This window comes from Primulina tabacum, chromosome 15 (assembly GCF_025594145.1).
Source record: "Primulina tabacum isolate GXHZ01 chromosome 15, ASM2559414v2, whole genome shotgun sequence".
In the NCBI taxonomy this organism is placed as follows: domain Eukaryota; kingdom Viridiplantae; phylum Streptophyta; class Magnoliopsida; order Lamiales; family Gesneriaceae; genus Primulina; species Primulina tabacum.
This window is the reverse complement of record NC_134564.1, coordinates 30,481,164-30,493,224: the sequence shown is the minus strand read 5'-3', so window position 1 is coordinate 30,493,224 and position 12,061 is coordinate 30,481,164. Positions and strand designations below refer to the sequence as shown.

Sequence of the window (12,061 nt, the reverse complement as noted above, 5' to 3'; positions counted from 1 at the left end):
AACTTTAATTTATCGATTAATTTTTTTTAGTTATTATATTAAATTTGTCTCAACACGAAAGTAATTTCAAATACTTATTTTATTAATTCATGGATCTAAATTCTTATAAACAAAGGCAACATTGAATAATTGCAATTTAAGTTTTACATAAAATACAATTATTTTGAAATAATTTTTTTTATTTGAGTTTTTTTCCCTATAAAAAAATAAAAAATAAAATTGAACCAAACCAGATGAACAACAACAAAAACCGATCGGTCCTCATATAAAAACGGCTGCACAGATTCCGGTTTCAATCGATCTCAAACTCCGAATCAAAACCCTGGTGGATAGATCCTAATTACAGTTGCCCTATCGCGGGGAAGAGGAGAATTATGGTGAGGGAAGTGTCGGAAAGTTGCGTGGAGAGTCTGCTCACGGAGATCGTCTCCTCGTATTGCAACGGCTTCTACGCCAACAAGCCCGAGCTAGCTGCCCGAAGGATCGAAGCCATTGGCTTTCAGGTTGGCCACCAACTGTCTGAGAGGTTTGTTCTTATACACATTACGGATTGAAGTTTCGTTGTTATTTGTTTGATTATTTGGAGAGGTAGATATCCCATTTGAAATTGATGTTGGGTTAGATACTTGGATGGTAATGCAAAATGGGAAATTGTGAATTTTTTTAGTTGCAGGATTGTGGCGGTATGTGATCGTCGATTGAATGAACTAGTGGAGGTTCTTTGGTCTTTAATAATGAAGCACAAGCAGTGATTGATGGTCTTGGAGAAGCGTGTTTGTGATGGAAGCTATATGGATCGAGGTTTCTGAATTGAATGTGACATGATGCTGTTACATTTTTTTCAACAAGCGGACTCTTGTTTACTTTTTTATTTCTGCTGTGAACCTAGTGAAAGTTTTATATTGAAAGCTTCTTCACTAGAAAAGGTTATAATTCCTTCATAATTTGGCTAATTTGATTAATGGTGGAAGTTGTAATAGTTTGAAAGGAGTGGTTAACCTACTGACCTTGTGCGAGAAATTGGTGGCGGCTTAGGTGTTCTCGATTGACTGAATTCACTCATAGCTTGTTTATATAGAGCATCTTTGAAACTACTTGTAGCTTTAAAAGAGAGATTCTAAAACAAAATTATAGTGGAGTTAAGGCCAACATCTTTGTCATTGCCTATATTTTGATCCAATATGTGCCAATTCTTGAAAGGTTTAAACAGTTTACATGAGAAAAATTTCATCTTGATGCAGAATGTTCAAATCACATGATATTTGGTGTTACTTTTCATGTATTGATGAGGACACTCATTGAATGTCATCTGGTTTTGTGCCAGATATACAATGGATCGACCTAGGTTCACGGATCACCTGGAGGCTATCAAGTTCATTTGCAAGGACTTTTGGTCTGAACTATTTAAGAAGCAGATTGATAACTTAAAGACAAATCACAGAGTGCGTATGTGAATCTGAAGGAACTAGCAAGATAATTTCACATGATTTGTGTGACCAATTATGTTTTCCTTGCAGGGAACTTTTGTATTACAAGATAATCAGTTTCGGTGGCTTGCACATATGTCAGTTGACCTGTCGGCTGAAGCTTCTGGTTCTATTCAAGATCCTTCAGCAATGGCAGACAATAAGGAAGCTCAAGCTACCGGCATGCATCTTTACTTTCCTTGCGGAATAATAAGGGGAGCACTTTCAAACTTGGGTATACCATGTGCAGTTTCAGCAGATATATCCAACCTTCCAGCATGTGAGTGTTTTTTAGGTTGTTTTTTCTATTTTTGTTGCATTCTCGGCTCTGTTATAGAAGAAATAGTGAAATATATGATCTAGTAAAATAACATAAATACCATATTACAGAGAATTTTTTTTTTAATTTCAAAGACATCATCATCACAAATTCAACTTTTCATAGAATACATGTATCAATATTGTAAGGTGGTAGCTTTTTTCACTCTTATCTCTATCTTATATAGTGTTTTAAAAGGGTAATTTGAAGTAAAGATGGTTAAGAGTTGTCAGTGGTTGACTTTTCTCATCTTATAAAAATGCTTTGGTTATATTACATACACGTGAGTTATCGTATTGCTCAAAACTTGCATCAAAACTTACACAAGGTTAAGTTTTGCTGCACCTGTTCTTTAACTACTGCTCTTGGTGCTTCAGAAGCTACATTAGATTGTAGGAAGTGAGTTTTTCCCATTGAATTTTGAATTTTGGGGAGTGGGGTAGAACTGGTTCATGACTTGCTCGACTAAAACAATTCTCACTGATCTTGGGCCTTTCACGTGTTTGTTCATGAGTTTGTAAGCCTACAGCCAGATTTTATTACTATATGTATTTATGTATTGAATGTATACGATATGACATATGATAAGTGATCTTGGTAACAATTAAAAAAATCAATATAATTAAATATCTTTTATTATTAAAGATTTGCCTTGACCTTTTTTTATCGGTAATATTAATCGAGAAACCCACATAAGAGCTACTTTCAGTTTCTTAATGTATTTTTTAATTTTTAAACTACCATTTACAATAGTACCTATTTATCTTATTGAGTTGTTTTAACAGTTTTTACACACAATATTTTCGTAAATAATGACTAATTGCTAGACATGCATCTTAGATTATCTTTAATTTAATTATTTATTTTGAGATGTGACTAATTTGTCTGCTATGCCTCTTTGAGGATTTATCCACCTTAGTGTAAGAGTGGAAGTCACAATAAGAGCGGTTTTTGAGGCTCTAGACGATCCGATTTATTGATCACGCACATTCATCTGTCACAAGTCTTTCTGTATTAAAATTGCATAGTAGAGCAATATGTTAAAAGACATTGTATGTTAAAGATCCTTAATCTCAAACAACTCGAGTTCTAGAGATGTTGCAACGAAGGTGAAATAAATGGTCACTGGACAACTTCATGATATCATCATAACAGGCTAAAATCTTTGCTCCTAATCCTTCTCTGTGATTTTCAGGTTCTTTTGTGGTTCGTATAAAAGCCTGAGGAAATCTGGCATAATCGTGATTGAAATTTCAGGCTTCATGTTTTACTTAGTTGTGAAGTCTTTTTTCACTCTTATTCCTACATCGTGTTACCAATTCTAGCTATACAGCCTATACTGATGGAAGGTATGTATAACAGAAGTTATCCTTTTATTTGATTTCATGTGAACTCTGTTTTGACTTGTTTTATAATACTTCCATTGGCTACATCGTTGAATCGTGCAATATGCTTAGATACTATATTAAATTTACGTTGGACCAACATGTATATTTTCGGATTATTACTCCCATAATAAAGCATTAATTTTTTACATTATAATTTGGTAAAAAAAATTAAATGAGGGGAGCATAGGATCAGGAGATTTATCTCCTTGGTCCCAACTTTTATCCTATGTTTGGTGCAAGGATAGAGAGGATCCATTTATCTATGCCCCGGAAAAAAAACACTCTTTCTCCACCCCCTCAGAGTCGTATGTACGAGTTGTTTTGCACATGCTTTGTATATGCATAATATAATACATAAATACAATGTAAACATAATGGCGAAACCTTAAAAAAATATTCATGTTGAAAATATTCAAATTCGACTTTTATTTATTTGAAAATTGAAAAAAAAAAATGATAGTTCGAAAAAAAGAAAAATTATGTGGAATATATGGGTATTGTTGAAAGGGGAAAGTCATGTGGATAGTTGGGAAGAGAAACTGAGTATTGTTGGGAAAGTTGAGTTTAAAATTAGTTGTTGATATTACATTAATGTCTTCTAGAGAGTTTGTTTATAAATAAAAAGGAGGTATTTAAGCTCACTTGTTAAAAAGCCCAAATAGGTTCATGCATTATCAAGTAGTAAAGATTACTATCTTTACAGTTCCATGGATAATGTCCTGAAATTCCACGCATTCCTTGGTGATACCCCAAAAATGAGATGAGTTACTGCCACAATTACGATTTTTCGTAGAAGCCGGGCGACCATGGTGGAGGGGAACAATGAGAAAGAAACGCAGAGTTGGTGTCTGATTCTCGAGCTAGAAGCCTTCTCTCCAAGGATAGTGGCCCGAAATCTACAGGTAATGAGCGAGTTCCAACAATCGAGCTCTTGGACACGCTCAAACAACGAACTCGTGAATGAGATGTCAGAAGATTTTTTCATCGTTATCACTCCGACGCTAAGTCACTTTTAGACTCACGGAAAATAGAAAACTAACAATATAAGTGAACACAGGTTGTAATATGAATCGAGTACCTTCTCAAATATGTAAACCTTGATGACAATGATGACCTCGAAACCAAAGTCACGATGATTTTGTACTTTACGCTTTAAGTGTCTCGTTCCGTACTAAGGTCCGGGGACCTCTTTCCTCCTCCCCAGTCTTGTAAAATCAGCGCTACGTCGTATGCGTGCCGATTGACGTTCTTATGGTTGTGGAGTTGGCCAACTTCTACTCTGCGGCGCCGACTAATCTTCTCATTACCCGGACAAAGTTTTTACTCTCAGGACAATAACTTCTTCCTAGGTTTAGTCCCAACCTGTTATGTTTGACTTGAGCGTGATCTCTCAACTCTACCACCTCGGTCTCGAACCCTCAAATACACACATGCTTGTTGACTACCTGAACTCGAGCATTCCATCTCGAACCAAAGCATCTTGCTCGCAAGATTCATCTTAGTCACTGCGGCCAATTACCTTTATCAAGTTGGTCTGAGTACCTTGGCCTAGGTCCTGGTGGGTGGCATTCTTGTAATTCCATTCTTTGCTCACAACTTTTCTGAACTATTTCTCAAGATGTCATTGAAACGAAACCATATCTATGACTGTAAAATCAGCTTTGAAGACAAATCTGGAGTTGTCCATGCCATTTTCGAACAAAGATCAAGGAACGAAGATAAAAAGGGAAGTACTTGAATTACCGGAAATTCAAGATTCATGAAGTTTTCCTTTCTGGTTTTTAGTCGGCTGATTTTCTTTGATTTCTGAACTATTTCATTTTGGGTTTTATTTTATCTTCTGTTTTAGGAATTTGGGTTCTTGAACATTCACCAGCTTATATAATGACAGCAGAAGAGAGCTTAATCAGGTCTGGGTTTTAATGATGCAATTGAGTTATTTATTTCTAAAATTGATTTTAGTTTTTAAATTTCTTTTTTGGTTACTAAAAGCAATAAGAATGGAAAGAGGTGATGAACTATCAGATCCGTTTACCCAAGTCATCCATTAATTTCAATCTTTGAGTGCATGTACATGTTTTATTCAAAAAAAACAATCCTTGTTTTTAGTTATTACCCACACAAAAACGCAACGTGCCTGCAATTTTCACACACAGTGGTGTGCTATGTGTGATTTTTTTTCACAAACAAACGAGCCAAAGACCATAACACTGTGAGAATTTTTTTATTTTTCGATTACCAAACACAGATATTTAAAATGGATCATTCCTAATAAAAAGTAGCTGTCGAGCACTCGTGCAACTATGAAATATACTCCATAAATATTATGCATGGTGCATATATAATATATTTTTAGTTTTAAAATACTCGAATTGATTTATAAAATGGACGCGATATAATCTCCTCAGTTCATCGATTGATTAATTAATTGATTAATATTCAAGAGGAAGTGAAAAGTCAAAGGGTATTGGATTAAATCGTAAAAATGTACAAGGATATTTTTAATATTTAGTATGGTGCCATGTAGTTTTCAACTAATTGACCATCACATTCTGCCGCAAGGATGAATTCCGTACAAAAATGTGAATGCTGCTGAATCATGAAAATGAAAAATATATTCTTCTCAAAAAAGAAAAAAAAATACGTGAATTTCTGCTATTCATACAGACAGGCGTATTTTGGATACGCTAGTTACAAGTGCGGATCGTTTCAAGGAAGCATTTCGGTGCAAGGACTCCATTGACAGGACATGAGCTAACAGCAGACAACACATGCTAGGCTAATACATGACCACAAAAGTCAGGTATACTTAGGAGTTCTGCAACGGCTGAAGTTCTTGCTCGGCTACGATGGACTCAACGGGCTTGTACGGATTAGTAGATCGCTCCCTCTTCCAAATAAACCATGCCCCAGACGCCAAAACTCCAATCCCCAAGATTACAGCAAATGAGACAACTACCAAGTAATATTGCTGCCACCACGTACTGCATCGTTGTAGAAAATTGTCGAGTTTAATATATTGTATATCAAGTTCTACTGCAGATTTGTAACATCTTTAGCTTTTGAGATTTGGAAGAAGTTTTCATAACAAAAATTACCACGATCAACCATCCCATCACTTTTCTGAATTTATATTCATCGTCGACACTTCTATGCCATCATGCTGGGATGTGATGTAAGAGAATATATTTACCAACACAAATATAAATTTGATATATATTGTGTTTAATATTTTGTAGAGGATATGTTAGATGTATTTTAAAATAGCAGCTTAGCATCCTTAGTTTCAATGAGGCGTTCACTACACATTATGCCTAGACTCCATGCGGTGCTTGTGCCAAAGTGCCAATAATAACGATGAACAAAACCACCACCCCCAGCTTCTCCCCTCTTCAATCTTTTCTCTCCCTGCTCTCCAAAAATTCTGCCATCAGATCCCTACATGCCAGGAACAGCCCCTCCTATGCTTCCACTTAGTGCTACCACAAATAACAACTTGCAATAAACTCAATCCCAATCTTCTCTTTAACCCATACAATCCCAATCCAAAAAATGCATGAGACTTTCATCTCACACGGCTCCTAAGTGATAAAAGAAAGAAGAACTCATCTTATAACCCACCATTCCCTCGTCTCTCTTCACCCCTTCTCTTTTCTAATCCCAATACCAATACCCTTTCCATGACATCGCTCCAGATATTATGCTCAAAATTGTCTTTTATGAATTTAAAATATTTTTTAAAATAAAAATTCAGACACACAAGTTTACCAAGAATAGAGACACAAAGGAAAATCATATTTTAGTTTACCGATTTTGTGGGGGTTCAATGTTCCATTCGAACAATTTATAATTTCCAAAGCTGTCAGGAAGATGCAAGCTGTTTTTATTCAACTTGGAAATAATATCCTGGTAAAAAGAAAAATAAAGCTGTAAATGTTTCTGAGCCCCCTTAAAATAAAGATTTAGACGAGGGAATCCACAGTTCAAAACAAAGTTTACCATTGCAGCACTATTTGAGATATAATCAGAAGATTCTGCTGGAGCAATGGCCCATCTTAGGAGTGTATCATTCTCTCTTGAAGTGAAATTCATCAATTGAACCTGCAAAATGATTCATCTCAAAATGACGAGCGTCATTGTACCATGCAACAATTACAGATGAGTAACATAAATATCAGGTTTTAATGAGAAATTAAACTAATTTTCAAATTTTGAATTCCATGGCGATTATTAACAATTTTTATTGATGTACCTGAGAAGCGTTAACATCCAATTCTTTTGCAATGTACAGAGCAAGTTCTGGGATGTGAGGCTTCAAATCTGAGTACTTTACACTCAGCAGCATAGAGAATGTTATGAGCCCTATTTTAATGTCCCCTGCAAATTGACAAATGCAAAAAATTGCCAAAATATGCTAGTCTCATTGCTGCTTGTTGGCTGAAAGGAATAGTTGAATAATTCTTAGAAATAATAGAGATACAGGAAATAATCCACATGAATAGAGAATGTTTTCAGCTCGAAAAAATTGATGGGTTATTTTTTAATGTTTGAAAGAAAAAAATAAGAAATTGTTTTCTTCTCCTGTAATCGGAATCGAATGGAGTTCATGTCTACTTTTAACAAAAAAAATGACTTAAATACTTGAAAACTACATATATTTCTTACTGTAACAGATTCCCCTTTCTCTCCTGGTCTTTCTCATAACAAGCATTCTCTGCTCAAAATGAGATTCCGTGCAATTGTTATACGCAAAAGATTCTTTTTGTGTATTTGACTAGTCTGCGTCTCTCACTGCTGAAATGTAAGTCCCACTTATTGTAGCACACAAATCTTGCTCCTGATCTAGCGTTGTCAGCTTAGGCAAGAAGATAAGTTTCTAAATAAAATTATATTTATAGGATTTCATAGAGACACCTAATCAAAACATGTGTTTGTTCTTGCAATCCTAAATTATTGGTTTGGAATGATGATCAGTCTTCCAAATTTTTTTATCCCTTTGACTTTGGTGCTCTTCTGGGCTTGAACCCATGATCCATCCCATTTTTTATGATTCTTTTTTTATATTTAACTATCTATCATCACATCCTGCTAAAGTATTCGCATTCACCATGTATGCTTTCATTCCCCTAAAAGGTGTCTCCCACAGTTCACTTTTTACTTCGAGAAACTAATCACGACAGGTGGCTCTCACATTCCTTTGCTTCTCCAAAAGAAGAAGACGGGGATGAAGAATAAGACAGCAATAAGCGTCTTCATTAGTATAGCTTTGACCATGCACAATAGGAAAGTCTGAATAGATTACAAAATAATCATTTAACTCCTTAAGATTTAGAACTTAAGCAGAAAAGGTTTGCAAACGGCAAAAAATAGCATGACATGCAACAGTAAAAAGAACGCAGTACTTTGTTATACCTGGGCCTTTGAACGGTGGGGGTTCACTTGGAGCTAGTGTAGGAGATGTAGCCATACTGGAATTAGTCTGATTCAAGCCTGACGGCAGTGGTGGAGGGACAGGAGATATGTTGAGTCTCTCCCATAACTCTGAACAATTGGTTTTCCAGAAACCAATCCTTTCATGTTCACGGTCATATGTCACAAGAGTATTACGGACAACGATACCTATTACCAGTACATATAAGCAAATATACATCTGTTAAATGATACCCATTAAAGACTGAGCTTACCCCCCAAAAGAGTGGTTGGGTCCTTCCCGTTCTGAAAAATCCCAAGGCAGTATGAACCACGCATCTTCGAATGCTAAACAAAAGAAAAAAAAGGTCAATAAAACAAGAACCAGAACGACATTATTATATAGAATTGGCCGCGGCAATAACCAGAAAAACAAATGTACACACATCAGGTTGAAATAGACTATTATATACTCGAAGGAAAGACTTCAAACAAGATAACACAAAGGTAACCTACTCTGAACAAGTAGTTCTCAGGGGACAACAATAGCTTCTGTCCATTTCCAAATACCATTTCAACCGCTGGAAATGATTTTGAGAGTTGTGAAGCATCACTGAAGCAAACATTCACACTCAATTAATGGTCACACAAAAAAAAGCGCTGAAAGCTTTGATTTCTAAAACTCAATTATGATAATCATGTTACCTTCCAGCACCTGAGAAGCAAATATCATTGTAGTTAGGGTCAGGACCTTGTATTCGTTTAAGGGACTTGAGTTTCCCAAAGATCTACAATTCAAAAATGATAAAGATCAGTACTGAAAAAAGGAATCATGCAGATTCTTCTAACAATTGAGTAATATAATTTAATTGCTAAAAGGGAGCTTTTAAATGTTATCTCCAGCTTCCGATGTAGTATCTTAAGTGATTGCAGAAGCTTCTAGTGTTTTAAGCACAAGACTCCATGGAGGAGAAAACAAGAGGATTTTTTTCAAGCCTTCAAACAAATGACAAGAACAAGCTGCCTTTTTGTGTGAGAGAGGAAGGACAAAGAAGAGCAGATATTTGTGTTTTGATGCCTGGCTGGAAATTTTGTGAAAAGTTAAAAGGTACAACAACCTAACTAACCACAATTCCTAGACAACCATAGATAAATGGCAAAACCCAAAAAAGAAATATCTTACGGCTGTTTTGAATGCTCCGAATGCAAATTCTGGAAGATAAGCATAAGTTGTGCCACTATCCAGCACAGTTCCATGTTTACCATCAAATGTCTTGGGATGAAGAGGCAGCGCTTTCCCAGAAACACGTATCTCCGTCAGCTCAATATTGTAATATGGACTGTTGCCATCCCGAAACTAGAGTAAATGCGTGAGATGTATCAAGTGTACTTGTTAGGAAAGAGCCTAACGTTACATCAGTATACCATAAATCTTCCTAAACATACCTGCGCAAAGGGTCAGAACGGGTAAAAATCATATCAGCAGGGGATGAAATTCCTCCAAGAACCATTGTACCGCCACCCAAATCCATTCCACCATAGCACAAAGAAAATGAATCACTAATTACAACTTTGTCAACGAGCTGATCCATGATACTAAGATCTCCACGGCCCAGACCCATTATACCATCAGCATGTTGGCTGTAAAGATCACCTGTTTCCATATTTTCGCAACCAAAAACAGCTCGTTGGGGTTCCAGTTCACTTTGACTACCGAAGGACACAATATCTTCACCTAGGACCCCACTGCTAGAACTCATTTCAGCATATTGTCTTTCATAAGTGCATTGCTTTCTGTCGCTATCGCAGGGGCAATCAATGTTGCACTTCACTGGTTGGTAGGTACTCGACAAATCGGGCTGAAACTTTGGATCCTATTAAATTCAAAAATTGAAACCAACATCATGCAACTAAATCGATAAATGCAACATAATTAAATGAGTGGCGTCAAAGCAGATGAAACGAGAAGAAGACCAAAAAGGTTACTCTTGATTCACTCTCTCATTACTTTTTCATTGTTATTTTGTCACGACTCTCGTTGTGATGACAGTTATTTAGCATCCAAAAAAATATTTTTATAAAAAAACGAAGAGTGTAATCGATACAAAGTGGAAACACCAGTTCAATGAAGATACAGACTACAAAAAGATCACTTAAATTTCGATCACTCCGAATTGGCTAAGTATATTCAAAACAATTGCGATCTGCTCATGACATGACCAACACAAAATCCATCTGACTCTTGAGACATTTTTTATTTAACATTCTACAAAGGCATTAAATTTAGCATGATTAAGAGTAGCATTGTAATAAATCGGAATGAGAAGTGATACAGTAAAGTAAAGAACATATTCAACCTCCATCCAACACTTTTTAATAGAATACGAAAGAAGCAATTGACCTGATGCTTGCCACACTGTTCGCAAGTGGCGCAGGGAACATAAGTAACAGTACTGCCCGTATCAACTATAAGCGCAAACATTTGGGGCGGTGACCCGATCCATAAGCGAGACGTGTAATACCTGCAAACCCACGACATAAATCAAACAAGCAAAATCAGATCTCATCAAATCACCACTTGACAATTCAAGAAACGACTCATTAGGTTCATATCAAACCAGCAAACAAAGTCAAAGACTAAGGAGCAGACCCGTTAAGGAGGAGATCGTCGTGGAGAAACATGCGGGCGGTGCGGTGGGAGTTGTTCTGGAGCTTGCTTTGGGGATATGAGTCGATTTGGCGGCGGTTGTTGTGCAGAAACAGAGGTAGGAACATGGTAGTGGTGTTACTATGAACATGATCACTTTTCGAATCCGGGATTGATGAAATCGGAACGAAAAACAAGGGGAGAATGCTGGAGGTGAGAACAAAAGCGAACAATGCTCCTCCTGCCATTGACAAGAAGGAATGAATGCGATCTGGTATTATGGAGGGGCACCGATAGCGAATCGATCCAAAATATACATCACGGTCATAAATGCTGAGTTGCTTCTTTGGCTACGGCTCCTCCTTCCCTTCGCGTGTGCGCGCGTTGAAGACAGACGGGGTTGACGTTGCTTTGTTTTCTGATCCGTGTGTGAATGGACATTTGCCAACACCCTTTAATACTTAAAATAAACATGTGATATATAATATAAAAATAAATTAATAATAAATAAAATATAAAATATTATATTTAATATTTGTTACGATTTTACGAAGAGTGATTAAATTTATATATTATATTATAATGATAAAATTAACTTTATCATAATAAATTTTATAATTTTCAAAGTTGTTGCTTGAATTCATATTTTTTTATCTGTTCATACGTCGACAGTGCTGGCATAATTTATTTATTTTTTACCTAATTTTATATATTATATAATATGATAATTGATCCCTTAATTTTGTGAGTCACGTCAAATATAAATTTTTAAGATTAATCGAGTGATACTAATAATTTTATTGAGATTTATACAAATCATTTATATAATTAT

At 35.9% G+C, this 12,061-nt stretch overlaps 2 protein-coding genes across 2 annotated transcripts; one reads left to right on the top strand and one right to left on the bottom strand.

Annotated features, from left to right (window-relative positions):
- The first annotated feature begins 264 nt into the window (after positions 1 to 264).
- LOC142526840 (uncharacterized) lies at positions 265 to 3,217 on the top strand. The gene is made up of 4 exons (XM_075631460.1): positions 265 to 526; positions 1,325 to 1,442; positions 1,518 to 1,746; positions 2,981 to 3,217. Exons 1-4 carry the CDS (start codon positions 375 to 377, stop codon positions 3,007 to 3,009), a joined length of 528 nt encoding a protein of 175 aa, XP_075487575.1. The 5' UTR covers positions 265 to 374; the 3' UTR covers positions 3,010 to 3,217.
- A 2,506-nt stretch (positions 3,218 to 5,723) lies between these two features.
- On the bottom strand, positions 5,724 to 11,660 carry LOC142526838 (aspartic proteinase 36-like). The gene is made up of 12 exons (XM_075631459.1): positions 11,233 to 11,660; positions 10,984 to 11,104; positions 10,029 to 10,456; positions 9,766 to 9,922; positions 9,288 to 9,370; positions 9,099 to 9,195; positions 8,858 to 8,930; positions 8,586 to 8,792; positions 7,426 to 7,550; positions 7,173 to 7,274; positions 6,982 to 7,079; positions 5,724 to 6,157 (listed from the first exon to the last, which is right to left on the bottom strand). Exons 1-12 carry the CDS (start codon positions 11,475 to 11,477, stop codon positions 5,983 to 5,985), a joined length of 1,911 nt encoding a protein of 636 aa, XP_075487574.1. The 5' UTR covers positions 11,478 to 11,660; the 3' UTR covers positions 5,724 to 5,982.
- Between the last annotated feature and the right edge of the window lie 401 nt (positions 11,661 to 12,061).